Source organism: Bos mutus, chromosome 18, assembly GCF_027580195.1.
Source record: "Bos mutus isolate GX-2022 chromosome 18, NWIPB_WYAK_1.1, whole genome shotgun sequence".
Taxonomy (NCBI): domain Eukaryota; kingdom Metazoa; phylum Chordata; class Mammalia; order Artiodactyla; family Bovidae; genus Bos; species Bos mutus.
The window spans coordinates 26,650,987-26,678,467 of record NC_091634.1 but is presented as its reverse complement, the minus strand read 5'-3'; the positions used below and the strand labels follow the sequence as shown (position 1 = coordinate 26,678,467).

At 46.7% G+C, this 27,481-nt stretch overlaps 1 protein-coding gene and 1 non-coding gene across 6 annotated transcripts in view; one reads left to right on the top strand and one right to left on the bottom strand.

Annotated features, from left to right (window-relative positions):
* The window catches only part of CDH3 (cadherin 3), a 117,806-nt gene that overhangs the window by 62,892 nt on the left and 27,433 nt on the right, over nucleotides 1–27,481 (top strand). For 3 of the 5 annotated variants that reach the window (XM_070388111.1, XM_070388110.1, XM_070388114.1), the window contains one exon: nucleotides 9,842–9,962. In XM_070388111.1, coding sequence (XP_070244212.1) covers nucleotides 9,842–9,962 — 121 coding nt within the window. Of the gene's footprint in view, nucleotides 1–8,985; nucleotides 9,118–9,147; nucleotides 9,631–9,841; nucleotides 9,963–27,481 lie in introns of those variants that run through there. The other 2 variants (XM_070388112.1, XM_070388113.1) reach the window with 2 other exon arrangements.
* On the bottom strand, nucleotides 4,667–4,739 carry TRNAG-UCC (transfer RNA glycine (anticodon UCC)). Its single transcript has one exon. It is a non-coding gene; the product is annotated as a tRNA-Gly (tRNA).

Sequence of the window (27,481 nt, the reverse complement as noted above, 5' to 3'; positions counted from 1 at the left end):
CAGACAATTAAATAAGTTAATTTACATCATGCATTTGGAGCAGTGTCTGTGCTCCAAGCGGTGTAAGTACTGGGTAAGTTTTAACTATTCTGTCAGTCAAGATCCAATCAGGAAGACAAACCACTGTGCATATTTAAAGCAGAGGGAACTTAATGCAGAGGTGACGGAGAGGCTGAAAAGCCAACAGGAGGCAGTGAAACAACCTAGAGATTAGGCAGCAAGAAGTCTTCGACCCCTTAGCAGGGGGAAGAGAGGGAAATGGTGGTGTTTCTGGAGCCCAGAGTCTGGCCGAACCTGGACCCACAGCAGGAACTGTAGCTGTAGCTTAGATACAGCCATGTCAAGACAGCTGAAGGAGCAGGAATACCCTGGCTTTTCCCTTTGTCCCACCCTCCAGTCCCCCTCTAGTGCCTCCTATTGGCTGAACCAGTATCTCTCACGTGAGCCTGGGAAACCCCATCTGCAGAGGTCACCCCTGCCTTTCAAGGGAAGGATGAAGCATGACTCTGAGAACAGATTGTCATTATTTTGTTGTTAATATTTTCTCTAAGGTCTTTTGGGGCCTCCTAATACACCAATACTTTGGCCACCTGATGTAAAGAACTGACTCCTTGGAAAAGACCCTGATGCTGGGAAAGATTGAAGGCAGGAGGAGAAGGGGACGACAGAGGATGAGATGGTTGGATGGTAACCCCGACTCGATGGATTTGAGTTTGAGTAAACTCCGGGAGTTGGTGCTAGACAGGGAGGCCTGGCGTGCTGCAGTTCATGGGGTCGCAAAGAGTCAGACATGACTGAGTGACTGAACTGAACTGAATTGAACAGATCTTAAAGGCTCTAGACCTTAGCCAACCACAGGGATTCAGGGCTTCATGAGTGCTTATTGATTAATCAATTCCATGCCTTCAATGTACATGCATACATAAATGCTTGGCCTCTGATTTCTGGAAACTGACAGCTCAGGTCTTGACTCACATTCACCAGTGCCGAAGGCAGCAGAACCCTGCCAGAGATTCAGGGAAAGGGAAGGTATGTGGATCAAGTTTCTGGCTGGGCATCAGCTGCCTCAGCACCTTTAAGGATTTAGAAGTGATAAATGGGGAAGCTGGCCAGAGATATCACTAGGGAGTACAGAGGGTCCCAGAAAGCTCTGGAAGAAACACAAAGAAGTAAGACTGTGGAAGCATTTGTACGGGGCACTGGGCAGGGGAGGGAGGAGCAGGAAATAGGACCTCACCCAATTTTAAGGATACTTCCTAGAAAAGACTGCAGAACATGCGCTTGTCTTTGGGACATATCCCTGTAAGTGTGCTATGTGGGAGTGGAGCTCTGGGAATTTTGCTACCAAAAATGGGCAGAAAAGCTCCTTCTAAATATTTCTTGGAGGACTCAGAATTTAACCTTGGACCGGAGGCAAATATGTTTAAGAGGTTCTTAAGAGAAAAGATCGGATATCATGGGATTCTTCCTAATATACTAAAGACCTGCTCCTCAGATTCATTCTTTCAGCAAACATTGATGGATAGCAGGTTGGCAACTGATTCAGGGAATGAGTTTTAGAGTGAGACAGAACTGGATTGCACCGTGGCTTTGCCTCTGTCCTTCCCAGCTGTGTGGCCCTGGGCAAGGGATTTCACCTCAGTTCCCCCCCACCCACCGTGAAAAGGGAATATGTAATATGAAATAGTGTGTAGAGTTGGAAGGATGAGAATGAAATAATGCATGAAAATACTTAATATCTGAATCCAGAGCGTGCTCAGGAAATGATAGTAGTTCATTTTATTATGACTTGTATTATTTGTATGACACTTTGCAAAACACTTCCCCCTCTGTTAGCTCATTGGATTTCACATCAACTCTGTGAGGCAGGTCGGGGAACCTACATTGATTTTGCATCTACTCTGCATCCAGCACCCTGCCAGATGCCTAGCAGTTATTATCTTGTTGATTTCACTCAGTCAATACATATTTTAGTATCTGTTTTACGCCAGCCTGTTCTGTGTCCAGGAGGTACAGCAATGAACAAACACAAAAATCCCTGCCTCGGGAGGATACACTAAGTGAGGGGAGAGTGGCAATCAATACAGTATAATGAATACTTAACGTTTACTGTCTTCCAACTTGCTTTACAAATATTAACTCATAACCTGTGAGGAAGGTATTATTTTGCTTACCCCATTTTACAGATGAGGGTACTGAGGCACAAGGGAGTTGAGAGTCACTTGGCCAAGGTCTCACAACTCAGAAGAGCTGAATTAATGATTAAAAGCCAGACAGCATCACTCCAGAGTCCTTGCTCTTAAGCACTACTGTTACCTCTTAAAAAAACTATATATGTACTAATATATTATCACACCCTATAGATTAGGGTGTAGTAAGTGCTATGAAAAAAATAATAAAGCAGGGTAAAAAGGGAGGAGGATAATGGGAGAGGGCTCTCTATGCAGGGAGGTCAGGGAAGGCTTCTCAGAGGGTTCACATCTGAGCAGAGACCTGAAGGGATGAGGGAGAGAGGCAGGTGGCCATCTGGGGAAGGGTGATCCAGGCAGAGAGAAGCACCGTGTAAAGGCCCACGCTTGGTGTGTTCAGAGAACCACAGGGAGGCCAGCACTGGAAAAGCAGAGTGAACAAGTGGTAGAGGATGAGTTAGAACCTGAAAGACAGCTCATGCTGAGCCACTGAAAGGATGCAGTTGCTGAGATGGAAAGATTGTGGGAGGGGCAGGTTTGCAGGGGAAGGTCAGTTCAGTTTGGGATAATTCTCACCATCACCCACCAAGTAGGAATTACTCATTCCAGAGGACTGAGAGATTAAATAGCTCACCCCAGATCACCCAGACATTTTCAGAGGCAAGATTCAAATGTATGTCTTCCAACCCTAACTTAAATGCCACAGGCAGTTGGCTGGTAGTGTGCTGTGGGGAAATCTACAGAAGTGATATTCTGAGTGTCCTGATCCCTGACCTCAGGAGCTTTCAAGGAAGGGGAAAGAGATAGTGGACAGTGAGGCAGAAAGAGAGTGTCTGAGTAAAGGAAAGGAATAATGCCAGAGATCCCACAAGGCAGTAAGTAGCATGTATTTAAATGTGAAATGCATACAAGAAACACAGGGAAAGTGTACTTCTTTATGAAAGAGCAAAATGAGTGAGAATCTCAGCCCTGTCTGGGTGGAGGGTATCAGGGACAGAGCAAATATCTGTGCCGAAGAAGGCTGTGCTCTAGCCAAGATGGGAAGCTCCTGAGGTTCAGGGTTCCACTTGGGCAAGTCTTTCTCCACAAATTGATGCTTTTTCATTGTGACAAAGGTATATCCTGGGCCAGATGTCTCCCCTGGACCTGTGTATCCCACCACAAGCCTCCTCAAGATGCCGCCACTGGGCACCTCTAAACATGCCCCAATCTGATGTCCTGATCTTCCCCCAATCCCGAACTTGCTCTGCCTACAATGAGATTCCAAGAAGCCAACCCTGCAGGACTTATTAAATATGGAAGGGCTCCCAGGAGGAACTGGTGAAGGAGTGGAGGAACAGGATAAAGAGGGCAAGAAGCCAAGTAAGGGTGTGATTTCAGACCAAGCCCCTGGAGAGTAGCTTCATCCTGATCCAGCAGGGGAACGAACGCTGGATGTAAGTTACCCCTGGGAGTTTAGGGGTGGGGGCACTCGGCTTCCACACTCCAGCACCAGTTGGTTATTGGCTAAGGGCTGGGAAAGTAAACTCCTGGGCACTTCCTTGCAAGGGAAAGGGGATCCCAGTAACTAAAGGGCAAGCCTCTAGCTCTTCACATGTTCAGGCTCCTGGGAGCATCAGCACACAGAAGCCAAACAGGGGGCATTCAGAAGCCATCAAAGGGATCCCAGGGGACCTGAGAGCACCCTGACAGTGTCCACTACACATGCCTTACCCATCTCAGGAAATGGCATTGGCATCCTGCTGGTTGCTCAGGCCCCAGACCTGGGAGTCATCCTTGACCTGCTCTGTCTCACACCCCCATCCAATCCTTTAGCCAATCTCATTGGCAATACCTTCAAGATACATGCAGAGTCTGATCACTTTTTTTAAAGTAACTTTTGAAAATTGTGGTAAACTACACATAACATACAGTTCATTGGCATTAAGTACATTCACGTTTTTGGGTACCCATCACTATCATCCATCCTCAGAACTCTTTGCATCTTGCAAAGCTGAAACTCTGTACCTGTTAAGCATTTTGTTTGTCCATTCATCTGTTGATGGACTTTTGGGTTGCTTCTGCCTCTTGACTGTTGTAAATAATGCTGCTGTGAATGTGGATGTAGAAATATCTGTTACAGTCCCTGCACTCAGTTCTTTTGGGGTTATACCTAGAAGTGGAAGGGCTTCCCTAATGACTGACTGGTAAAGAATCCACCTGCAATGCAGGAGACCCTGGTTCAATCCCGGTTGGGAAGATCTCCTGGAGCAGGGCATGGCAACCTACTCCAGTATTCTTGCCTGCAGAATTCCATAGACAGAGAGGAGCCCGGCGGGCTACAGTCCATAGGGTCGCACAGAATTGGACATGACTGAAGCGACTAAGCAGTAGCAGCTAGATATGGAATTGCTTGATCATACAGCAATTATATTTTTTAAATATCTATTTATTTGCCTGTGCCGGGTCTTTGTTGTGACATGTAACATGGGATCTAGTTCCCTGACTGGGGATCAAACCCAGGCCCCCTGAATTGGAAGTGCAGCGTCTTAGCCACTGGACCACCAGGGAAGTCCCAGTAATTCAATTTTTAATTTTTTAAGTAACTACTTTACTATTTTTCATGGTGGTTCTACCATTTTACATTCCTACGACAGTGCACAAGTGTTTCGATTTCTTCACTTCTTCACCAGTACTTTTTATTTTCTGTTTTTTTCTTTTTTTTAAAGACAGTAAACAACAAAATTCTGTAAAGCAATTATCCTTCAATTAAAAATTAATTTTTAAAAATCTGATAATTTTTTTACCCTTTCCACAAGGAGCACCCTGAACCAAGCCATTTCAGTTTTTGCCTGACTGACTGCAGTGGAATCCCATCTGACCTCACTGCTTCTGCCCTCATGTCCTATAGTCTTTTCACCTCTCTTCTGCTCACACCCTCCTGGGCCTTCCTCCTTTCCTTCTCAGAGAAAAGCTAAAATTCTTACAATAGCCTAGGAGGCTCTATAAGATTTGCTCCTCACCCTCCCAAATCTGACTCATTTCCTACTAGCTCACTCCACTCCAGCCACACTGGTTTGTTTTTTTTTTTTTTTTACCCTGTCCGAAGTAATCTCCTGCCTCAGGTCCAGGTCCTTTCACCTTATTTTCTCTGCTTGGAAATACTACTAAGCAATACCTGGGCACTTGCTCTGTGCCAAGTGCTGAATTTAGTGTTTTTAAAATATTAATTAATTCTCATCTGTATGTATTCCCTCGTTCAATCCTCGTGCTTCAGCTATCCTGGTGTAATTTGCTCCCTGCTGCCTTAAGGTCTGTATTCCTCAAGGAGGACTCTGGGCTTTTTCCCCATTGCTTATCAGCCCCTCCTCCATTTTCTGCCTTTCTCTTGCTTTCTTGCCCTCAGGCTTCTGCGTGGGTTTGGTCCTTGGGAGGCAATGCCAGAAGATGAAAGGTGAAAGGAGAGAGACGTTGGGTTGTTTCCCCCCACCACACACACATCCTCCCTGCTCTGCTCTGAGCAAGTGTCCTGTCCCTCCCAGACCGCAGCTCCACTTGAGGGGGTGGTCCTCCGCACTCCAGCTCCCCCAGCCCCAACCCCTGACTCCCAGTGACAGCATTTCCTCCCTTTGCCATCCAGCCCTCCAAGTTGTAGCTGCCTTTCTGCTGCTACTATCTCCGGACCTTCAACACCCCTGAACCCTGCCCGTTCCTCAAGTCCCTTCACTAAGACTTCAATCAACATGTGGCTGGATTCTGTCTCCTGCTAGATCCTGACCTAAAACCACCTTCCGTATCACATTATTCATAGTTTTCAACTCTGCCTTCTGTCCCATGAATTGGCACTTCCCATTCTGGACTGGAAGAAACACAAGCTGGAATCAAGATTGCCAGGAGAAATATCAATAACCTCAGATATGCAGATGACACCACCCTTATGGCAGAAAGTGAGGAGGAACTAAAAAGCCTCTTGATGAAGGTGAAAGAGGAGAGTGAAAAAGTTGGCTTAAAACTCAACATTCAGAAAACGAAGATAATGGCATCCAGTCCCATCACTTCATGGGAAATGGATGGGGAAACAGTGGAAACAGTGTCAGACTTTATTTTGGGGGGCTCCAAAATCACTGCAGTTGGTGACTGCAGCCATGAAATTAAAAGACGCTTACTCCTTGGAAGGAAAGTTATGACCAACCTAGATAGCATATTCAAAAGCAGAGACATTACTTTGCCAACAAAGGTTCGTCTAGTCAAGGCTATGGTTTTTCCTGTGGTCATGTATGGATGTGAGAGTTGGACTGTGAAGAAGGCTGAGCGCCAAAGAATTGATGCTTTTGAACTGTGGTGTTGGAGAAGACTCTTGAGAGTCCCTTGGACTGCAAGGAGATCCAGCCAGTCCATTCTGAAGGAGATCAGCCCTGGGATTTCTTTGGAAGGAATGATGCTAAAGCTGAAACTCCAGTACTTTGGCCACCTCATGCGAAGAGTTGACTCATTGGAAAAGAGTCTGATGCTGGGAGGGATTGGGGGCAGGAGGAGAAGGGGACGACAGAGGATGAGATGGCTGGATGGCATCACTGACTCAATGGACATGAGTCTGAGTGAACTCCGGGAGTTGGTGATGGACCGGGAGGCCTGGCGTGCTGCAATTCATGGTGTCGCAAAGAGTCAGACACGACTGAGCAACTGAACTGAACTGAACTGAACTGATTCTGTTCTTTACTGCATAGCACATACCGACTAACATGCTATATATTTATTTTCCTTATAAGTATATTATTTTCCTCTCTATATATTTATACTTATTTTCCTATATAGGTATATAAATATGTATATATATATATTTTTACTTATTTTCCTCACAATCTGGAATGGAAGCTCCAAGGTTGCGGGTGTGTTTATTTCATTCAGTGTTGTATCTCCAGTGCTTGGCACACAGCAGGCCGTCAGCAAGTATCTCTTAATTGAATGAACGAACGGACGGCTAGGGGAGCTACAGGGAAGCCAGCAGTGTGGTCCATGGTGCAGGCAGAAGAGCTGACTCTCAGCTTCTCCGCTCCCCACCTCTCCCCCGCCCGGAATGCTGAGTGCTCTGGAAGGAGACGGAAATGAGCGCGCTCAACAGCCCTCCAGTCGGGTGTTTACTTAATTAGGGCCTGTATCCCGACGCTCGTTGGTGTTTAACTGTCCGCCTAATGGCTTCATCTGGTTCCGGGCGGGCGCGGGGATACCTGCGAGGCGAGAGTAGGCGGGGCCCCCCGGGTACAGTCTAGGGCCGGCGCCGCCTGGAAAAGCCTCTGCTCGGGTATCTAACCTCCCCTCGGGCACGGAAAGCGACCCCTACGGGAGAGAGAGGCGCGAGGCAACGGGGGCTGGTGCTCAGCAGATGGATTTGGGTTTTAACCGCGCGTGGCCCTCCCCAGCCACCAGCTGCCGGGACCACAGGCCCGATAACCGAGCGCTCCCCTGATACCAGATGCAATTGCTCGCTTTACCAGCAGTCGTGAACTTGAAGGATTACAGCGTTTCTTATTCTCTTAGTTTGGGGAACCTGAGGGTACTACAGAGAGAAACGGCTCGTGAGGCAAAGGAAGGGGACCAGTGAGCTGGATCCTAAAGCTATAATATCAGGCAACGTTTGGGCACTTGCTCTATGCCAAGTGCTGAGTTTAGCATTTTAAACGTGTTAATTAACTTAATCCTCTTCTATTTGCATTAATTCATTCAATCCTAGGATTTTAGAGACCAGTTAGCACAATAGCCCCACTAGAGGCATGCAAAACTGAGGCTCAGAGGTGTTATTTGGCTAGCCTGAGGCCACCACGCTAATAAGTGGTGGAATCCCGGCTTAAGCGCAGGCGGTGCGCCCCCAGAGCCAAAGATCGTTTTGAAAGAGAACTCCCACCGTCACAGCGCAAACCGACCTCTTCGCTGCAGGCCTGGTGGTAAAGACAGGCAGGCTTCCAGGTTAGCCTTTGAGGGCCAAAAAAAAAAAAAAAAAAAAATCTATACTTAGAGACTGCAGTCTCTTCCTCAAACCTCTGAATGTGAAATGGGGAGAAGAGAGAAAAGGGATGAGGAGTCAGCCTGAAATTCTCAAGACAGCTAAGGAAAGTGGGAAGGGCTCCGGGAACAAGAGGCTGGGACTGGCCGGGAAAGCTCAGCTCGGTGCGGAGACGGCGTGCACTGTGGAGCGACTGAGTCAGGACCGTTTCAGGGCCCATGGCCCATTTGCGTATCGCCAGGGGAAGGGCACTTTGGGTATGCAGTAGAGAGACGAATTCCGCCCAGCTCCGCCGTCTGCTCCCGGGAAGGATGCAGAAGAGCTGTTTTGAAGGGAGGTTCACGGAAAGGCTGCTCCGCGCAGCCAGCATTTTTCACTTAGATTATACTCAGTACTGCAGACCAATAAAAACAGTCGCGATTTAAAAAATGCCTTTATTTGCGTTTTCACAAGTTGAGAAGTTGTTAATTATGTATCTGACGTGGGGGGGGGAGGAGGTTGCCTGAGATGCTGGGATTAACAACCACCTCTCTGCCTCGCACCTTTTGGTGTCACCACGGCTTCGAACTCTGGGATCTTCTCTCCCAGCCTCGATTTGTTCGGCTGTGCCAGGGAAGTAATGAGTCTTCCGTGAGTTGTAGCAGATTTTGTAACGGTCCCTGGTGACCTCACTGCCAGTTTTAAACCCTGGAGACCTGGGAGCAGGCTGACGTGGGAGGTTGGAAAGAGGCAGGAGGTACCACCCCCCGCGCGCCCCCGCTGTCGCCGGGTGTGGGACGGACACACCCGGCCTCCATCAAAGCTTTGGGTAACAGAGCGCCTCAGGCAAGCATGAACGCGGCGCCTCTGTTTCCAGCCGGGTTCAGATGCATCTCCACTTCTTTTTCCCACTCTAGCCGCAAGGCACAGAGACCTTTTTCTTCCCGTGCTGCGAAGGCTGAGGAGGGGGTGGGTTGGGGTTTTTTCCCCTCTCGAACTCAGAAGCTGCAAGACAGGGCCTGGGTCCCTGCCGGGAGGCATTCCAGAAAAGCCAAGAGAACGCAGGAGGGAACGGGAGAAGACTGTGTGTGTGTGTCTGTGTCTGTGTAGAGACTGTGTGTGTGTAAAGACAGTATGTGTGTGTAAAGACAGTGTGTGTGTGTGTGTGTGTGTGTGTGTGTGTGTGTGCGCGCGCGCGCACGAGGTGGGGGGGTGGGGGTCTTGGGTGCCTCCACCGCGCCAACCACGGCCCCACCTGCGAGAGGGCGGGATCTTTCGGCGCTGGACCAATCAGCACCTACCTGCGCTCACCTGGCCCCCTCCCTCCGGCTCCCGCGGGCCCCGGTTCTCGACGGCTCACGCTGAGCTTAGCGGAGCACTAGCCCGCTTTTGCGGCAGCTTTTCACCCCTCTTTCTCCAGCCATGGGGCTCCGTGGTGGGCCTCTCGCGTCCCTCCTCCTGCGCTTCTTTCTCCTACTCCAGGTACTCCATTGCCTTGCCCTGACCCCGGCCGGAACGCTCCTCAGAGGGCTGGCGGGAGGGGTCCGCACGCGGCGGTGGCGTCCGGGAGAGCGCGGGGCTGGGCTCCGTGGGGCCAGGGTTGTCCAGGACAGCCTGTGAGGACTCCCCGGGATGGATTTGCAGGGCCGGGCACGCCTATGACCCAGCCTCCCTCTTTCCCTCCTTCCCTCAGGCACAGGTTTACTGGCTGCCGCGCGCGGCCTCGGAACCGTGCCGGGCAGGCTTCGGGGAAGCTGAAGTGACCTTGGAGGCGCGAGGCGCGGAGCTGGAGCCGGGCCAGGCGCTGGGAAAAGGTAAGGACCCCCCACCCCTGGGCCCGCCTGTGGAACTGCGGAGCGGGGGCCGCACGTGGGGTGTCCAGGCTGCCGCGGGGAACTCCTGGCGCCGCCTCAGGTGTGGGGGAGGCGCAGACAGCATCCCGGGGACTTGAAGAGGGGTGGGCGGCCGAAGGGAAAGGCCGGAGAGCGTAGAGCCCTCTGACGTCCAGCCCCTCCTTGTCCCTCTGCGGCGGCTTACCTTGCCCCCCTCCTTCACGGTGCGGGGCGGCTGGGCTACTCTCCCCGCCCGGACATAGGAAGCTCTCCCTTGCTGGCCCCAGTGGAGGAATGCGCCGTCCACATTCCTCCCCAGCCCCCGCGCAGGTGTGGGGATGAGCCGTGCCCCGGGCAGCCCCCTTCGCCCCTCTAGGGCCCCCTTTGTGTACCGTGCTTTGTGTCTCCGACAGACAGACCCGGTCTGTTTCTCTTCTTCGCGCTCCCTCCCCTCGCCCCCCTTCTCCCCCGGCAGCTGGAATGCACTCTTAACCCTGCCCTTCCCGGAGGGCCTGCGCCCCTGCAGCCTGCCTGGAAACTGGGCCTGGCACACCTGAACTGGGGCCATTACACCCTGGGGACACCCCCGGCCCCCAGTGTCTCGGGACTGGAATGTTAGGGTACTTGAGGGAGTGGAGATCCAGAAGCCGGAAAGTCTCCATCTGTAGGCGGATGGGGAATCAAAGCTCATTTTTGATCTCACAATTACTTGCCCCCCACCACCACCTGAAGTTCAAAAACTTGAGGTGGATGGGGGGTACTCTGATGAGCAGAACCACTGTGTTATGAAACTCAGGCAACTGAGGGGCAGATGGTGGCCTCTTTCCCTCCATCCAAGACAGTGGGGGCTCCTCCAACCGCTCAAACCCAACTTCTTAAACAAGTGTATCCCAGGATCCTTGGGTGGGGTCCAGAGGATCCTTAACCTGTAAAGTTGTTTAAGAGTTTCTGTGTGGATTTTTCTGGGTAGGGGATCTACAGTTAAAAATTTCAAAGCAATTTAAAAACCCGTGCCACCTAGCATTTTTCTGATTCCCACATCAGCCTACCCTTCACCCCAGGTACGGATTCCCAGAGCTTGAATGTGGGGATGGCTAGGGGATAGAAAGGCTCTCCTTTGTCTCTTCAAAAGAGGATTGGAAAAAAAAAATTTAAAAAAAAAAAAAAAAGAGGATTGGGTGTCTACAGTCTGTGGAAGCCTTTTTTCCTTCTCCCCGCCCCCCCCCCCCCAAATAACTCTGCAGATTGACAAAACAATTAACACCCAGGCTAGGCCAAGCTCCTTAAACTCTTGGCTGCAGGGAGCTGAGGAGAAGCATTAAGAGGCCATGCCTCATAAACTTTAAATTCTTGCACATGGGTTTATTACTGACTGGCTAACAAACTGCAGCTCAGCCAACCTGTAAAAATGTTAACTTGGGCAGGGCCCCAAATCCAATTCCGGCTCCCTGAGGAAGCTTTATTGCTAACCAGACTTCTGCCAAATCTGTACCCCCTCCCCCTCATTGTCAAGTTCTCCAGCTATACTCTGGGAGAGCAGGCTATGGCTTTGACTGTAGTCTGCACCTTATCTTTCTTACTGAAGGAAGAAATATCAGATTAACTGTCACTTCACTAAGCTTGAGATTGTTGTGGGGAAGTGGTGATCAGGTTTTCTATTTCACGGTCCGGTTGCCAAGTACTTGCTTCTCAGTGACGTCAGTCATGTTAAACCTTTTGAGAAAATTCTGCTTTCTCGGATGTCTGGTTTATGGTTGTAAAAATGGTGGGTTCAGGCCAGGAGCACACCTGGGTTATAAAATAAAAGGTGGGTTAACGTGCTTGGCTAACCTTGAGCAGAGCTCCCTGCAACGTGCCGAGTTCTTAGGGGAGTCTTCCCATGAAATGGGATGCTGCCTTCTTTTTAAGTAAAAGCAAGTTTCTGGGCCCAATTTGTCCAATAAATTGGAACTCTGAAGCAAAAAAGTGGTATTTCTTCTTTTAGTCCTCAACAGCTGATACCTTTTCTACCTCCCTTCCTCCATACCAGCTCCCTATCCTCAGTATGTGGGAGCCCCAGCCTGGCTCCCGCCATGTTAAAAGAGTTGACCTGAGGGTACATACAAACTCTCAAGTTTGGCCAAGCAGACAACAGTTTCCCTATAGCCAAGGAACAATTGCCCCTGTTGTTTGCCCCCGGGTTATGAACTTCACAGGTGTCTATGAAGTTGAGCTCAAAGACATTATCTGATATAATTAATACCTTGTTTGTATGTGCACTTTCCTCTTCAAAGCATTTGCACAACTCTGAGCTTGCTTTATCCTCCTGACATTCTCTTGAAGCTGGTGAGGTACATTTAAACAACTTGAGCTCTTAATCCCAGAGCTGGGACTTCAGAAACTGTATCTCAGTCTTGCTGGAGGTTTTAGAGGTGGAGAAACATAGGAACAGCTTAATGGATTCAATTCCCTAGGCTAAACTCGTGAGCTTCCTTGAGGGTCACAGATATGACTTTCACTTCTAGGTCTATGCCCAGGACCTGGTATTTATAGGTCCCAGGAGGTATTTGCAAAAGTTATGACAATCTTGTGAAGTTCTGCCCATTTTACAGATGAAACTTCAGTGGTTGTGACTTCACCAAAGTCAACTCTGCAATGACTCAATAGGTCTTGAATGGAGGTTTCTGACTCCCAAGTTTCCTAGAATGTTTGTGTTTTTTTAAACCACTGGAAAGTGGGAGGTGGATGAAATGAAGTGCAATGTTGGAGCACCAAATCCCACCAACAGTAGCCTTCTACCTCAAGAGGACTTAATCATTTATTCCTTTTCATCATAGTTTTCCAGAGACACACCTGCAGAGGAAATCAGCTTGAATGCAGTCTCTCAAGTGTCCTAGTGATGGGGGCTTGGGTCAGATGAAGCCAGGCTTACAGAGACCAAGAGTGAGAGGTTAATCTGGAAGGAGGTAGAGCAGGAATATTCCCCTGCCCCAACCCCACATTCTGGAGTCTGCCTGCCTTCAAGTGTGGTCTAAAAGCAAAGACAAAGGTAATGTGGGAAGAAGGAGGTTGTGTGGTATTGGTGTAGTGATTAAAAGTGAGTGACTTCAAGTGGTCTATACATTCTTCATGGTGAATGGTTGAGAGAAGCAGCTTAATTACAGTAAAAGAAATCCAGTACTTCATTATGGCCCCTGCACAAGTTCAACTCACCCTTAGTCAGCATTGGGTAAGATTAAAGCTAACCCTCATTAGCTCTGGTAGAAAACTTCAAAGTTCAGTAATAAATCTGGCTGAGCAGGAGTTAACGTCAAGATGGTTTTGCTTATTTCAACTTGTATAAAAATCGCCTTTTGTTTTGGAGCTGCCATTATGGGCTAGGCCCTCTATTTACATGTTATTTTTTCAGTAAACATGTATTTAACAGCTGCATGTATCAGGCAGTACTCTTGAACTATGGCTAAAAAAATGAACAAAACTAAGACTCTGCCGTGGAGGAGCTAACTGTCTAAGATTAGTTATTTTTTATGCTTATAAGTGCCTTACCATAAAGGTGGTAATATCTCCCCCTCATCTGTAAAATGAGGGTAAGAAACTTGGCAAGAGGTCTCCAGGGAAGTCAGCAGTAAGGCCAGGGTTTACACCCAAGGGGATTCCATGGTGTCCAATAAATCTGCCTCTGTGGAATGAATAGTTGGGAACTGGGGCTTCTAGCCTACCTGGCTTGCCTTCCTAGCTCAGCAGCCAAGTAGGGTTGGTTGCAAAGCCTGACGTTCATCACCGTTAGCTGGTGCCTGGGGAGCAGGTCTCAAACCTTTAGTCTCCCTTCCCACCTCTTCACACACTCTGTTCCTAGGTTACCCGTGCAGGGTGCCCTCACCTCCCTGCTGTGTGAGGAAGGCATGGCCTACCACAAGCTTGAATTTCTAGGAAACGATAGCTCTGCAGAGTGTTTGGAGGATGATGGAGGAGGAGAGAGAGAAGGTCCTCTTTCCCCAGAGCAGTGGCATCCTCCCCAAAGCAGTGGAGTCCTCTGTCCTGAGGCTGAACCATCTCCATTCAAAGAACCACTGTAACTGAACATCACACTTAAAACACCCGTGTCCCTATAGCATACACATTAAGAAACAGCATTATCAGCACCTCAGATGCCACTTCTCTCCCCATCTCTACCCTTCCCAAGAAAACCACCACTATCAGGACTTCAAATACCGTGGATTGATTCGCCTATATTTGAACTGAATATCCTCTCGGATCTGGCTTCTTTCATTGCACATTCGGGATTCTCGCATAGTTCTGGATGTGGTTGTGGTAGACTGTCATTCCTCCATAGTATTCGTCATGGGACCATCCACACTCCTGCTGTTGATGGGCATCTTGAGAAGTTTCCATTTTTTTGGCTATTACAGCTAGTGCTGCGCGAACCCCATTGTTCAAGTGAAACCAACTGGGTTGGTTAGGTACATACCTGGGAGTTTAATTGCTGGGTTGACTGAGGATTACCTGGTATCTCAGCACAGTGGCCGAGTACTGAGATGTCAGCTTTTCTGTGTCTTGAAGTTGCTGAGCCTCTTCTGGATTTTATCTACCATCCCCTTCTCCCAACAGTCTCCTTCCTGGACCCATCCCCTCTGGGTTCCTGCTTCCCACCTGGCCCTGTGCTAAGAGACAGCAGTTCTTTATTAAATACCTGATGACGTCCTTTGTTTTGAGGGAGAAATCCTTTCCTTTATTTGTCCTTAAGCTCATGCTTGTCACACTCCCCCGAAGTAGAAGGGGAATCTGGAAAGGGTCCTGAATTTCTCAGGTGAGGACATTTTCCTGGGTGGAGATGTCTGTCCTGACTAGCGTGTGGGTGGGTGGCAGCCTTCTCATGTGGCCAAGGTGGTCGAGTCCAGCTCCTCCCTCGTCACAGAAGCAGTGAGGTATCTGAGACTCAAGGCCAAGCTGACTGGTTGTTATGCCGCCAGCAAACGCCTGAGTACCTGCTGGGTGCTCGGATTTCACAGGCAAGCAAGGCCCGTAGCTCCTTCACCTCAGTGAGCTCCCTAACTACAGGAGGAAGCAGATCAGTCACCAGGCAATTTTAATAGTGAATCCTTCATTCAGCAAATACCTATTGAGCACCTACCAAGTGTGAAGCTCTAGTCTAGGTGCCGGGTTTACCTTAGTGGCTTTGCAGGCCCTTCCACTTACTAGTGGGGGGAGATGGACAAAATAAGTTTTATATATATATATCAAGGGAGAAAATCAAGGGAGAAAAATATAAAGTCACATACGAAAGGCTGCTGATGTGCTTCTGGAGGTGGAGGGCACCTGGAGGAAGTGATATCCAAGGCAGAGACTGGGGAAGGGGTTGGGACATGAGGGGTGGCAGGGAGTGTTCCTGCCAAGGGAACAGCATATGGGGTCCAGGAACTTAAACACGTTTAGTCTGGCTAGACCATGGAGTGTAAGGTGTGGAGAACAAAAGCGAAGTAGGAGGGTCCAGTCCAGCTCAGAATTTCCATCCCCCATAGGAGAGGCAGCATGGTGTTTGGGAAAGGCAGGCGGTGTGTCTGGAGTTCCAGGTATGCCCTCATGGAGCCCAGTGTCTCGTAAGTCTCCTCTGGATCCAGGACCCTGGGCCCACCTCCATCATCCCTTCTCGACTCCCGACTTTTCCCAGACCCAAAGACGTGGTCAGCCTCAGCTGAATCTTCCCCCTCGTTTCATTGAGTTAGCTGGCATTACCAGGCAGCAGGGCTGGCACGGAAGGGCTTTCAAACAAAACAAATCAGAAAAAAAACAACCTAAATACCATTTACTGGAGCGCTTACTGAGTTCCAGAAACTACACTCCGTACTTTATGTAATAAGCCCTTTTAATCCTCCTAAAAGCCCCATGAGGGGAGCGGAATTGGCCCCATTTCACTGGATAGGAAATCTAAGCTTGTGACTTTGTAACTCCTCCAAGGTCACCCAGCCAGTAGATTGTGGAATCAGAACTTGAAGCAGGTTGGACTCCTACATGTGAGGTACTTGGGAGTCAGGGTTGTGAGTCCTCTGGCCTTAGCCACGCTGGGGAAGATTGGAAATAGTTAACATCTGACCCGAGACCTCTGAATTCCTGTTCCCTCCACAGGCAGGCCTCTGTTAATCACCAGGATCTGGAGTGATAGGGGAGGGGCTGCGGAGGGGACAGTTCCATCCAGGCCCCCAGCCTCCCTTGTAGGATGTGGGGGAATAGGGAGCGCCCAGATACCAGGCGCCACAGTGGACAGTGCTCACTGTCAGTTCTGGTGGTTCATCTCCTCCCTCTCCTCACCCCATATTCACCTGCTCCCAGCATCAAGGACCTCCCCCAGCCCTGCTCTGAGTGGAGGAGCTTGATATCCAGCACCCACCCTGCTCTCCCAGCCAAATTTGGGCACCCATGAGGTTGCGGGTCTCCTAAAACATCAGTAGCCTACAAATTCCTCAGACTGACCAAAATCCCTCCAGGCTGTGGCTGCCAGGGTCCTGATGAACTTCAGGGTCCTGGGGTCCTGCTGTTTGCTCAGTGAACCAAAACACCTCCTCCTGGGGAGGAGAGCCCAGTGAACACTTTCCTTCCTCCCTTTACCCTGTCTTTGAGCTCACAGCTGTGGCTCTGTCACTGCCATCCGAGGAGAGGGCTCGGAGCCAGGGCCACACAGCTAAGAGGCAGGAGGGCTGGGGGCTGCTTCCTGCTCCCAGAGCCTCTGTGGGCCACACAAAACCCTAGGAGGAGGAGAGAGCGGCCCTCCCTCCAGACTCTGAGTGTCCCAGGGGTTAGATTGGGAATGCGGCCAGGGAGGCCTGAGCCCAGGCTTTCCTCTTTCTCCTCAGTCTCAGTGACCGCAGTCTTCCTTGCTTGAGAGCACATGGGACCAGCTTGAAACTGCATCTCCCTTAGCAAGAAGCCTCAAACCTGTGCTGAAGACTAGAGACAGGTTGATCTTGCCCAGCAGGGAGGTCAGACCTCAGGGTCTCACGTTAACTTTGAGAAGTCTCTGCTTTCCCTGGAATTAATTGTATGCCTGTGGGTTTTTCTGAGAAGATTCCTCCCCCAAGTTTGGAAACTAGTATATTGCCCACTGGAACTGTCTTCCACCCTCCCAGTTCAGGTCTGTTCAGAAGTTGTTTGGGCTCTTGTCAAAGGACACACCTGATGGCGTCCGTCTGGGCGCAGGCGAGAGAGACCGGGCTTCTGGGCCTCAGGCGGGTGCTCTGGTTCCAGCTCCTCGGCCTTGCGGCCCTAACTCTCTTGTGTGGGAAGCGCCTCCATGGCTAGCCCTGGACGTGGTTGGTCAGATAGAGGGCAGGGCCGGAGGCCTCAGCTGCCATCCTGGGTGTCTTGCTTAAGGCCGCCTGCCTCCTCCCAACGAGCCCCATCTTGTTATAGTTTCAGGCAGAGAGAAGACAGCTACTTGTGGGCTCCCCGCACACAAGCCAGAACAAGATGCCAGGCCCACACCCTGCCCTCACCCCAGAGTCAGCTTCAGCCGGGGCTTCCCACCAGGGCTTCAAGACCTACTATTTTCTGGTCTTTTATGGTCTTTTTCCACTTCCAGAATGCTCCTGCGTTCCCCAACTGGAACCCAGCTGGTTTTGAGTCAGTAGTTTGCAAGCTTGGCTGACTGTCGGAATTGCCTAGGGAGCTTTCTATTTCTGTCACACCCCCTTTCATATATAGTATTTTATATAGTTTGTGTAGAGTTGGGCTCACTGTCTGGGATTTCACATTAATATTTGTTCACTGTAAAGACAGTGTTTTTCAATAAAATAATAGCATGGACTATGTGACAGGTACAGCTTCTCAGCATTTTACATGTATTACCTTGTTTAATCAGCATATCATGCCTTGAAGTAGATACTATTACCACCCCATTTTACAGATGAGGCCTCTGAGGCCGGAGAGGTTAAATAACGTGCCCAGGATTGTGAAAATAGTAGATAGCAGAACTTGGATTCAAATCTAAGCTGCCTGAACTTTAACCGTTGAGCTCCACTGCATCTCAACAGAAGCAAATAAAAAATAAACACTTGAAAGTGCTTCTCTTCCTCAGTTCTGCTCCTGCAGGATAAGCACAGTTAATAGTTGAACATGAATCCTTGTAGACCTTTTTCTTGACAACGAAATTAGGTGTGCACACAGGAATTTTTATAACAAGGATTGGACCTGTATCACACTTACAATCATTCTACAACTTACTTTTTCTTTTTTTTTTAAACTTACTGACTCACACACATCTTTCCAGACTGGTAAATACACTTCTATCTTGCTTTTGACAGCTCCTTAGTCTTTCTACCTGCCAGATATACCATGATTTATTTAGCTAACCCCCTATTTTTATCTTCTGCAGACATGGAAGTAGGGGGGAGTTACCGTAAAACTTGTGAGGTGTTTGGATTTTTAGAAATCTAACTCTCAGGAATCACCTTATTAGGAAAGACTGCTGCAGAAAGACGATTGGATAAATTGTTCCTCTTGACCCCATTCAGATAAATTAAACTTTTATGTTTGAATAATACCTTCAAGACAGAGTTTGCAGTAAGCCTAGTAAGGTTACTATAACATTTAAAAATCATGAGTTTTCACACTAACCATTGTTTTAAGATTTAATTATCTGAATGTTTCAAAAGCATTTGAAATAAAAAATTCTAAAAATTTAAATTGCAGAACTCAGATGTGAACTATCAAATATATTAGCACTTGTATTATTTTCCTTGGATGTTAAAAGCTTGAGAGTGTGATATTTATCAAAGTGAAATGCACTTTTCCTCAAGTTTCTCTTTAGTTTTCAAAATCTAGTTAGCAAGCATTTTGATGAATAAAACTTGATTTCCATTCTTAAAGAAAATACTTATTTCTGATCTTATTTTCTAAGAGGTGCTTATGGATTTTTTTCCTTAAACCCAAATATCACTGCAATAAACAGTCTTGTATAGGGTGATTGCACTGATGTTAAAGATTTACCCTTGAAAACCTCAAATAATTCATAACTCCCATGATTCAAGACATGTCCTCTTATGAACATATGTGACGTGTATGTGTGTGGAATAAGGGAATTTAGTTCAGTTCAGTTGCTCAGTCGTGTCCAACTCTTTTCGATCCCATGAACTGTAGCACACCAGGCCTCCCTGGCAATCACCAACTCCCAGAGCCCACCCAAACTCATGTCCATTGAGTCAGTGATGCCATCCAACTATCTCATCCTCTGTCGTCCCCTTCTCCTCCTGCCCCCAATCTTTCCCAGCATCAGGGTCTTTTCTAATGAGTCAGCTCTTTGCATGAGGTAGCCAAAGTACTGGAGTTTCAGCTTCAGCATCATTCCTTCCAAAGAACATCCAGGACTGATCTCCTTTAGGATGGACTGGTTGGATCTCCTTGTAGTCCAAGGGACTCTCAAGAGTCTTCTCCAACACTACAGTTCAAAATCATCCATTCTTCGGCACTCAGCTTTCTTTATAGTCCAACTCTCACATCCATACGTGACTACTGGAAAAACCATAGCCTTGACTAGATGGACCTTTGTTGGCAAAGTAACGTCTCTGCTTTTGAATATGCTATCTAGGTTGGTCATAACTTTCCTTCCAAGGAGTAAGCGTCTTTTAATTTCATGGCTGCAATCACCATCTGCAGTGATTTTGGAGCCCCCAAAAATAAAGTCTGACACTGTTTCCACTGTTTCCCCATCTATTTCCCATGAAGTGATGGGACCATGATCTTCGTTTTCTGAGTATTGAGCTTTAAGCCAACTTTTTCACTCTCCTCTTTCACTTTCGTCAAGAGGCTTTTGAGTTCCTCTTCACTTTCTGCCATAAGGGTGGTGTCATCTGCATATCTGAGGTTATTGATATTTCTCCCAGCAATCTTGATTCCAGCTTGTGTTTCCTGCAGTCCAGCGTTTCTCTTGATGTACTCTGCACATAAGTTAAATAAGCAGGGTGACAATATACAGCCTTGATGTACTCCTTTTCGTATTTGGAACCAGTCTGTTGTTCCATGTCCAGTTCTAACTGTTGCTTCCTGACCTGCATACAGGTTTCTCAAGAGGCAGACCAGGCAGTCTGGTATTCCCATCTCTTTCAGAATTTTCCACAGTGTATAGTGATCCACCCAGTCAAAGGCTTTGGCATAGTCAATAAAGCAGAAATAGATGTTTTTCTGGAACTCTCTTGCTTTTTCCATGATCCAGTGGATATTGGCAATTTGATCTCTTGTTCCTCTGCCTTTTCTAAAACCATTAGATGCTTATCATTCACTGGTCTCTCTTGTTTTGAAATTGTGTAACTTTTTACATTTTTCTTAATTTGGGAGATTTTAATTTCTTCAAACTTTGCATGCAAAGTGAGACTTTAGTATTTCCAGCAACATTTCAAATTTTGACAACTGAAGTCTGCAAAAAATATAACTGTGTGGAGTTCCAGAGCCACCGTGCCTGTGTTCAGGCTGTCTGCTTACTAGCTGTAGAAACTTGGGTAAATTTGCTTAACCTCTATGCTTCAGTTTCCTCATCTGTAAAATAGAGGTAATAATGAGGATCTCATAAGGCTGAGTTAGTGTGTAAAAAAGCATGAAATAAATAAATGTTAGGTGTTAGCAGTGGTAATAATAGCCATGTTGCTACAGCTAGACTAGTTGTTATACACGTATCTTTAGACTGCATTCCTACAGGCAAAATTGCTGGGTTAAGGGACTTTCGTAGTTCATTCAACAATTACTAAATGCCTACTTTGTGTCAGGCACTGTGCTAGGTGTTGAGATTTAGTAATAAGCAGATTCTAACAGTCTTTGCATTTGGGTATTATACAAACTAGTTAAGGGAGATAGGCAATAGAAGTAAACGTGTAATTACAAGTTGTAATGAAACCTGTGGAAGAGAGTTACATGGGCTTCCCAGGTGGCTCTAGTGGTAAAGAATCTGCCTGCCAATGCAGAAGAGGCAAGAGACACAGGTTCTATCTCTGGATCGGGAAGATCCCCTGGAGTAAGAAACCCACTCCAGAATTCTTGCTGGAAAATTCCATGGAGAGGAGTCTGGTGGGCTACAGTCCTTGGAGCTGTAAAGAGTTGGACAAGACTGAGCACAGGAGAGTTTTTAACAGGGGAAACTGACCTACTTTGGGAGGGTTGAGGGAAAGTTTTCCTAAGAAAGTAATTTTTGAATTTGGATCTGGAAGATGTTGGGAGGTAACTGGGTAGCATTGGAATGGGAATGTAGGAGACACTGAAGGAGCAGGTGTGCAGATGCCCTGTGGTAAGGGGTTACGATGCACTTAAGAGGGCCACTGTAGCTAGACAGTGTGGATAGGGACTGGGCACACTAGAGATTTTGGTTTTTATCCTGAGAAGAGTGGCACATCACTGATAAGTTTCAAAACAGGAAGTGATCTTATCCTCTCAAATGTATCATCTATAGAATTTTTAAAAGGTCCTCCTTTATTAAAATGGAGAATACTGTATTCATTTAGGCTAAAAATGATGTAGTAAATACTAAGCTGGGGGAAGGAGAGACGGAGAGACATGAGTCTTGGCGATTGACTGGCAAGAAAAGTCTGAGGGAGAAATGGTCAAAGAAAAGGATGCTAGATAACCGTAGGCTACGCACTATGCTAAATAGTAACTCCTTTACCTGAAGTAGGTATTACTGGCATCCTTCCCACCTTACAGACAATGGAAACATATTGCTCAGAGTCTTGTCACTGAAACCAACATTTGAATTTGGGTACTCTAGACACAGACCTTGGGCTGCTTCTGAGGCCCAGATTTTGGGTTTGTATAGCTGAGTACACACTGTGCCCTTCCCTGGGAGACTGGAAAAGGACCAGATTTAAGCCAAGAGCAAAGAAGATCATGAATTTGCTTTTTGACATAATGATTTTAATATTATGGATTATGCCTTTAAAGCATCAGGGGGGACATATTGAAAAGACAGGTATATATGTTGGTCAGAAGAAGGATCTGGACATTTGAAATTTTAATACATACTCTGAAGCGCCCTCAAAAATCTATACCAATTTACCTTACAAGAAGTAAAGGTGAGAATCAGGAACTTTAAAAAACCAACAAACTGTCTTCCCTGGATCCACCTCCAGAAACTGATCAGTGGAAGTGATGGGTGGGCTGGAAGCAGGGAATCTGAATGTTTTTTTTTTAAAGTTCTCTAGGTAATTTTATCAGTTGTGTTTGGGAACCATTGTTATGTGATATCATGAAGACCGTTGTAAAGAGCTAGGTGTATCTCTTTTAGAGAGAATATAAAAGAAAGGGACAGATTTGTGAGATGTGAATGGAAGTGTGGCTCCCCCCACCCCCAACCTCCTTTGGCCCCTTGGCTTGCAAGGATCTTAGTTCTCTGACCAGGGACTGAACCTGGGCCACCGGCAGTGACAGTGCCAAGTCCTAACCACTGGACTGCCAGGGAATTTCTGAAAGCATGGCAATTTGAATTTAACTTCCAATGCTTGTCTTAATGGCAGTTGATCCATTTTTTTCCCTTAATTTTCTGCTTACTTCAGTATTTCACATGACCTTTACCTTCTTGGTTTTTTTTTGTTTGTTTGTTTTGCTTTTTAAATCACTGTCACTAGTTTTGAATACTTAATTGTGCTTTGAAAAGCACAGTGCATTTTATTTGGCTCTAACCAGAGCCTGGGTATGTATGTGTATGTGTGTTCCCATTTTAGAGACTAAAAATAATTTGTTGAGAGCTTACTGTTAACAGCTTAAATATGAATTGACCTGCCCAGGCTGCAGGGCCAATGTGCAGCACTTTTGCCCACCAGACCCTTGATTGATATCCCAGAGGTCCCAGGTCAATCTCCAGATCTCTGCTCTCATTCTTCAGGTGAGGATCACTGACAGCACGCTAACACTGAGCTTTGAGTCAACTGTCTCTGGAACTCCCAGAGTGCTGTGGAGTACAACTCAGCTTGGGTTTCTCTCTGGAGAGTACAAGGGAGGATCCAGCTCCCATGGGTGAGAAGAACCTGAGTAACATTATTTAGGTCTTTCCAAAGAGCTTTGTGCAGAGAGGCAAAACTTTTCATAGAAAGAATTGCTTCCTCCTCAACAACAGGGAGTTGCCATATAACTTTACTAGGCAGAGGTGGGCAAAATCACATCTCTTTCTGATTGCAAAACATATTTACTGTGAAAAAACTGGAAGATGAGCAGATGGAGGCCTACCACCCATTAAGGACTTTAGTCATTTCAAACGAACATTTTCAATAGATCTTCCACATCCATTTTCCTAACCAAGTCTTCCTTGAGGATATCTGAGGGAGAGGAGTCCCATTGCTTTATCGCTCCACAGCTGGCCCTCCTTTCTCAACAATCCAGCTTCATTTTCTACTTCTGTGAATCAGAGAAGGGCTTTGTAAAGCCATTCCTTGTACCAACAGGCATTTGAGAATGCCTTTCATCAAATACTTCAGCTCTAGCTCTGTGGTTGACTCTTTAGCATTCCCCACGGTGGTGATCTAGTGGTGATGGGTCATCATGAACACATCCAAGGCAGCGGGTCCTCTTGTGCTGCTCTCAGCATTTGGGAATCAAAGTTTGGCTCCTCTGAGAACGCCAAACAGCTATGGCAGGACACTTGGGATGCTTCATCTTCCACCATACCATGGGACAGCCCCTTGGGCTCCCAGCCTGCCCCACGGGCTCCCCTTGTCCTACCCCTGCCACCCAGCATGCCTCTTGGCCTCTGCCTATTGGCCTCCTCAGATCAGATTCTGCTCACCCTCCTCCATCTTGGACTTCTTTGGCTTGGAAAGTCGTTGGTTGTGGAAAGAACTAGTCTGCCTTCCCGGCAGCCAAGACTCAGCTCCACCCCCACCAGTTTTTTTTTTTTACAAGTATAAAAATATTAATATTTTATGTTATAATTGTCAGGCTCAGGCTATAAGCTATAAATGGCTGTTTTTATGACGTGTTTTTTTCCCCTGAGCAGACCATTGTTTTTCATTGATATTTTTTACAACATTGAAGGCTGTAGATGAGACGTTTGAGCTACTGTAGCACACATACTTAAGTATTCTGTTGAATGTTAAGTTGTTGAGACTTTTTAAACACTAAGCAATAGTCAATGAACATCGGTGCAGGTATGGTTTTGTCACATCTTGGTTGATTTCCTGGCACAATTCCTTGATCAGAGGATTTCGTTAAGGCTTAATTGCCAAAAAGTTTCTGCCAATTTACATTCCTCTAACGCTCTAACAATATTTAGCAGCATCCATTCCCCAAGTATTTCACAACACGTGTCCTTTTACTTTGTATTTCTTAGTAAGTGAACTATTTTCTATGTATGATTTTACTCAGGAAAATGCCAGAATCTTCTTCTGAAGGCAATTCCATACACTTTCCCTCTCACCTTTTTATCCTAATCCCTTAACAAAAGATAGTGATAGCTACAAGGATAAATTTGTTTGCTTTATAAACTAGAGGTGTCCCTAAAGCAAACTAGAATGGAAACATCTTTGACAGTATCTCCCCCATTCCCCAACAAGTTGCCTTTTGGCTGTAACACTTTTAAACTGGCATTATTCTTTCCTTCTCATCAAGATGTCCAAATATCAGTAGGGAAACTGTCCAAGATTGATCATTCGAAGGACATTTACCCCAGAATGATGGATGGTTTTATTTTGCCATAACATCCAATAAGGTTGGACATTGGGACTAAATAAAACCTCTGTGTCATGGCTGAGAAGACAAGCTTCTGACTTTCAAGGGTGTGCCCTTGAGAGTTTGGAGGTGTGGCTGTCTGGGGAGGCCTTACAAATAGCTGTGAAAAGAAGAGAAGTGAAAAGCAAAGGAGAAAAGGAAAGATATAAGCATCTGAATGCAGAGTCCCAAAGAATAGCAAGAAAAGAAAAGAAAGCCTTCTTCAGTGATCAATGCAAAGAAATAGAGGAAAACAACACGATGGAAAAGACTAGAGATCTCTTCAAGAAAATTAGAGATACCAAGGGAACATTTCATGCAAAGATGGGCTCGATAAAGGACAGAAATGGTATGGACCTAATAGAAGCATAAGATATTAAGAAGAGCTGGCAAGAATACACAGAAGAACTGTACAAAAAAGATCTTCATGACCCAGATAATCACGATGGTGTGATCACTGACCTAGAGCCAGACATCCTGGAATGTGAAGTCAAGTGGGCCTTAGAAAGCATCACTACGAACAAAGCTAGTGGAGGTGATGGAATTCCAGTCGAGCTATTCCAAATCCTGAAAGATGATGCTGTGAAAGTGTTGCACTCAATATGCCAGCAAATTTGGAAAACTCAGCAGTGGCTACAGGACTGGAAAAGGTCAGTTTTCATTCCAATCCCAAAGAAAGGCAATGCCAAAGAATGCTCAAACTACTGCACAATTGCACTCATCTCACACGCTAGTAAAGTAATGCTCAAAATTCTCCAAGCCAGGCTTCAGCAATATGTGAACCGTGAACTTCCTGATGTTCAAGCTGGTTTTAGAAAAGGCAGAGGAACCAGAGATAAATTGCCAACATCCGCTGGATCATGGAAAAAGCAAGAGAGTTCGAGAAAAACATCTATTTCTGCTTTATTGACTATGCCAAAGCCTTTGACTGTGTGGATCACAATACACTGTGGAAAATTCTGAAAGAGATGGGAATACCAGACTGCCTGATCTGCCTCTTGAGAAATTTGTATGCAGGTCAGGAAGCAACAGTTAGAACTGGACATGGGACAACAGACTGGTTCCAAATACGAAAAGGACTTCGTCAAGGCTGTATATTGTCCCCCTGCTTATTTAACTTATATGCAGAGTACATCATGAGAAACACTGGACTGGAAGAAACACAAGCTGGAATCAAGATTGACGGGAGAAATATCAATAACCTCAGATATGCAGAAGACACCACCCTTATGGCAGAAAGTGAAGAGGAACTCAAAAGCCTCTTGATGAAAGTGAAAGAGGAGAGTGAAAAAGTTGGCTTAAAGCTCAACATTCAGAAAACAAAGATCATGGCATCTGGTCCCATCACTTCATGGGAAATAGATAGGAAAACAGTGTCAGACTTTATTTTTGGGGGCTCCAAAATCACTGCAGTTGGTGACTGCAGCCATGAAATTAAAAGATGCTTACTCCTTGAAAGGAAAGTTATGACCAACCTAGATAGCATATTAAAAAGCAGAGATATTACTTTGCCAACAAAGGTTCATCTAGTCAAGGCTATGGTTTTACCAGTGGTCATGTATGGATGTGAGAGTTGGACTGTAAAGAAGGCTGAGCACTGAAGAATTGATGCTTTTGAACTGTGGTGTTGGAGAAGACTCTTGAGAGTCCCTTGGACTGCAAGGAGATACGACCAGTCCCATTCTGAAGGAGATCAGCCCTGGGATTTCTTTGGAAGGAATGATGCTAAAGCTGAAACTCCAGTACTTTGGCCACTTCATGCGAAGAGTTGACTCATTGGAAAAGACTCTGATGCTGGGAGGGATTGGGGGCAGGAGGAGAAGGGGACGACAGAGGATGAGATGGCTGGATGGCATCACTGACTCGATGGACATGAGTCTGAGTGAACTCCTGGAGTTAGTGATGGACAGGGAGGCCTAGCGTGCTGCAATTCACGGGGTCGCAAAGAGTCGGACACGACTGAGCGACTGAACTGAACTGACTCAATTCCAACCTAAAAGCAGGCCTGGAATGAGTTCTCAGTTTAGTATCCATTAATTTTTAGAAGTCTATTTAAGAAGCAAAAGCTTTCTTCTTTCAATGGCTCTAGTACCCCAGGGACTCAACCCTTCTTGACCAGGTTTTACAGTGCTTCCAGCTCAGGATCTGAGGCCATGCTTGGCAGTATGATCTTTAGAGAGGAGCTTTGAGCACAGGCCAGGGACTCCTGGTTCCACTGAATGTTTCTATCTAGCAGATATACTAGAGCTCTAATCTAAAAAAAAAAAAAGATTTTTTTTTTCTCTAGAAGTAGCCTCAAGTTACTAACTCCCTCAACAGTATTCTAGGAATTGCATGTGTTGTGTGTTTTTTTTTTTTAATATTTGTTTATTTGGCTGCACTGGGTCTTCATTGCTGCATGTGTACTCTTAGTTGGGGCATTTGGGATCTGGTTCCCTAACCAACGATCAAACCCAGGCCCCCTGCATTTGGCGCCTGGAGTCTTAACCACTGACCACCAGGGAAGTCCCTGGTGCTGTGTATTTAGACTCAGTGCTGAAACCTATCAATTTATATTGGTACAGATGCCTACCTCTTCATCAGATTCATAGACTTTATGATTCAGAATCTCTGCAGGAGAAACAGAGTTTAAAGCAGTCAAATGACTTTAAGGTTCTATGTGGGTGTGGAAGTAAGAGCTATGTTTAGATCTCTTGTTTTTCGGCCTTACAATCTAAACTGTTGCCCCATGTGCTCATCAGTGCTCACCAACTTGCCCCAGAAACAGTTTGCCACAAGCCCATTCACGCCTCCATGACTAGGCCAAGATTCGTGGCTTGTGGAGATAGACTTCAATCAGGAACGGGAATCAG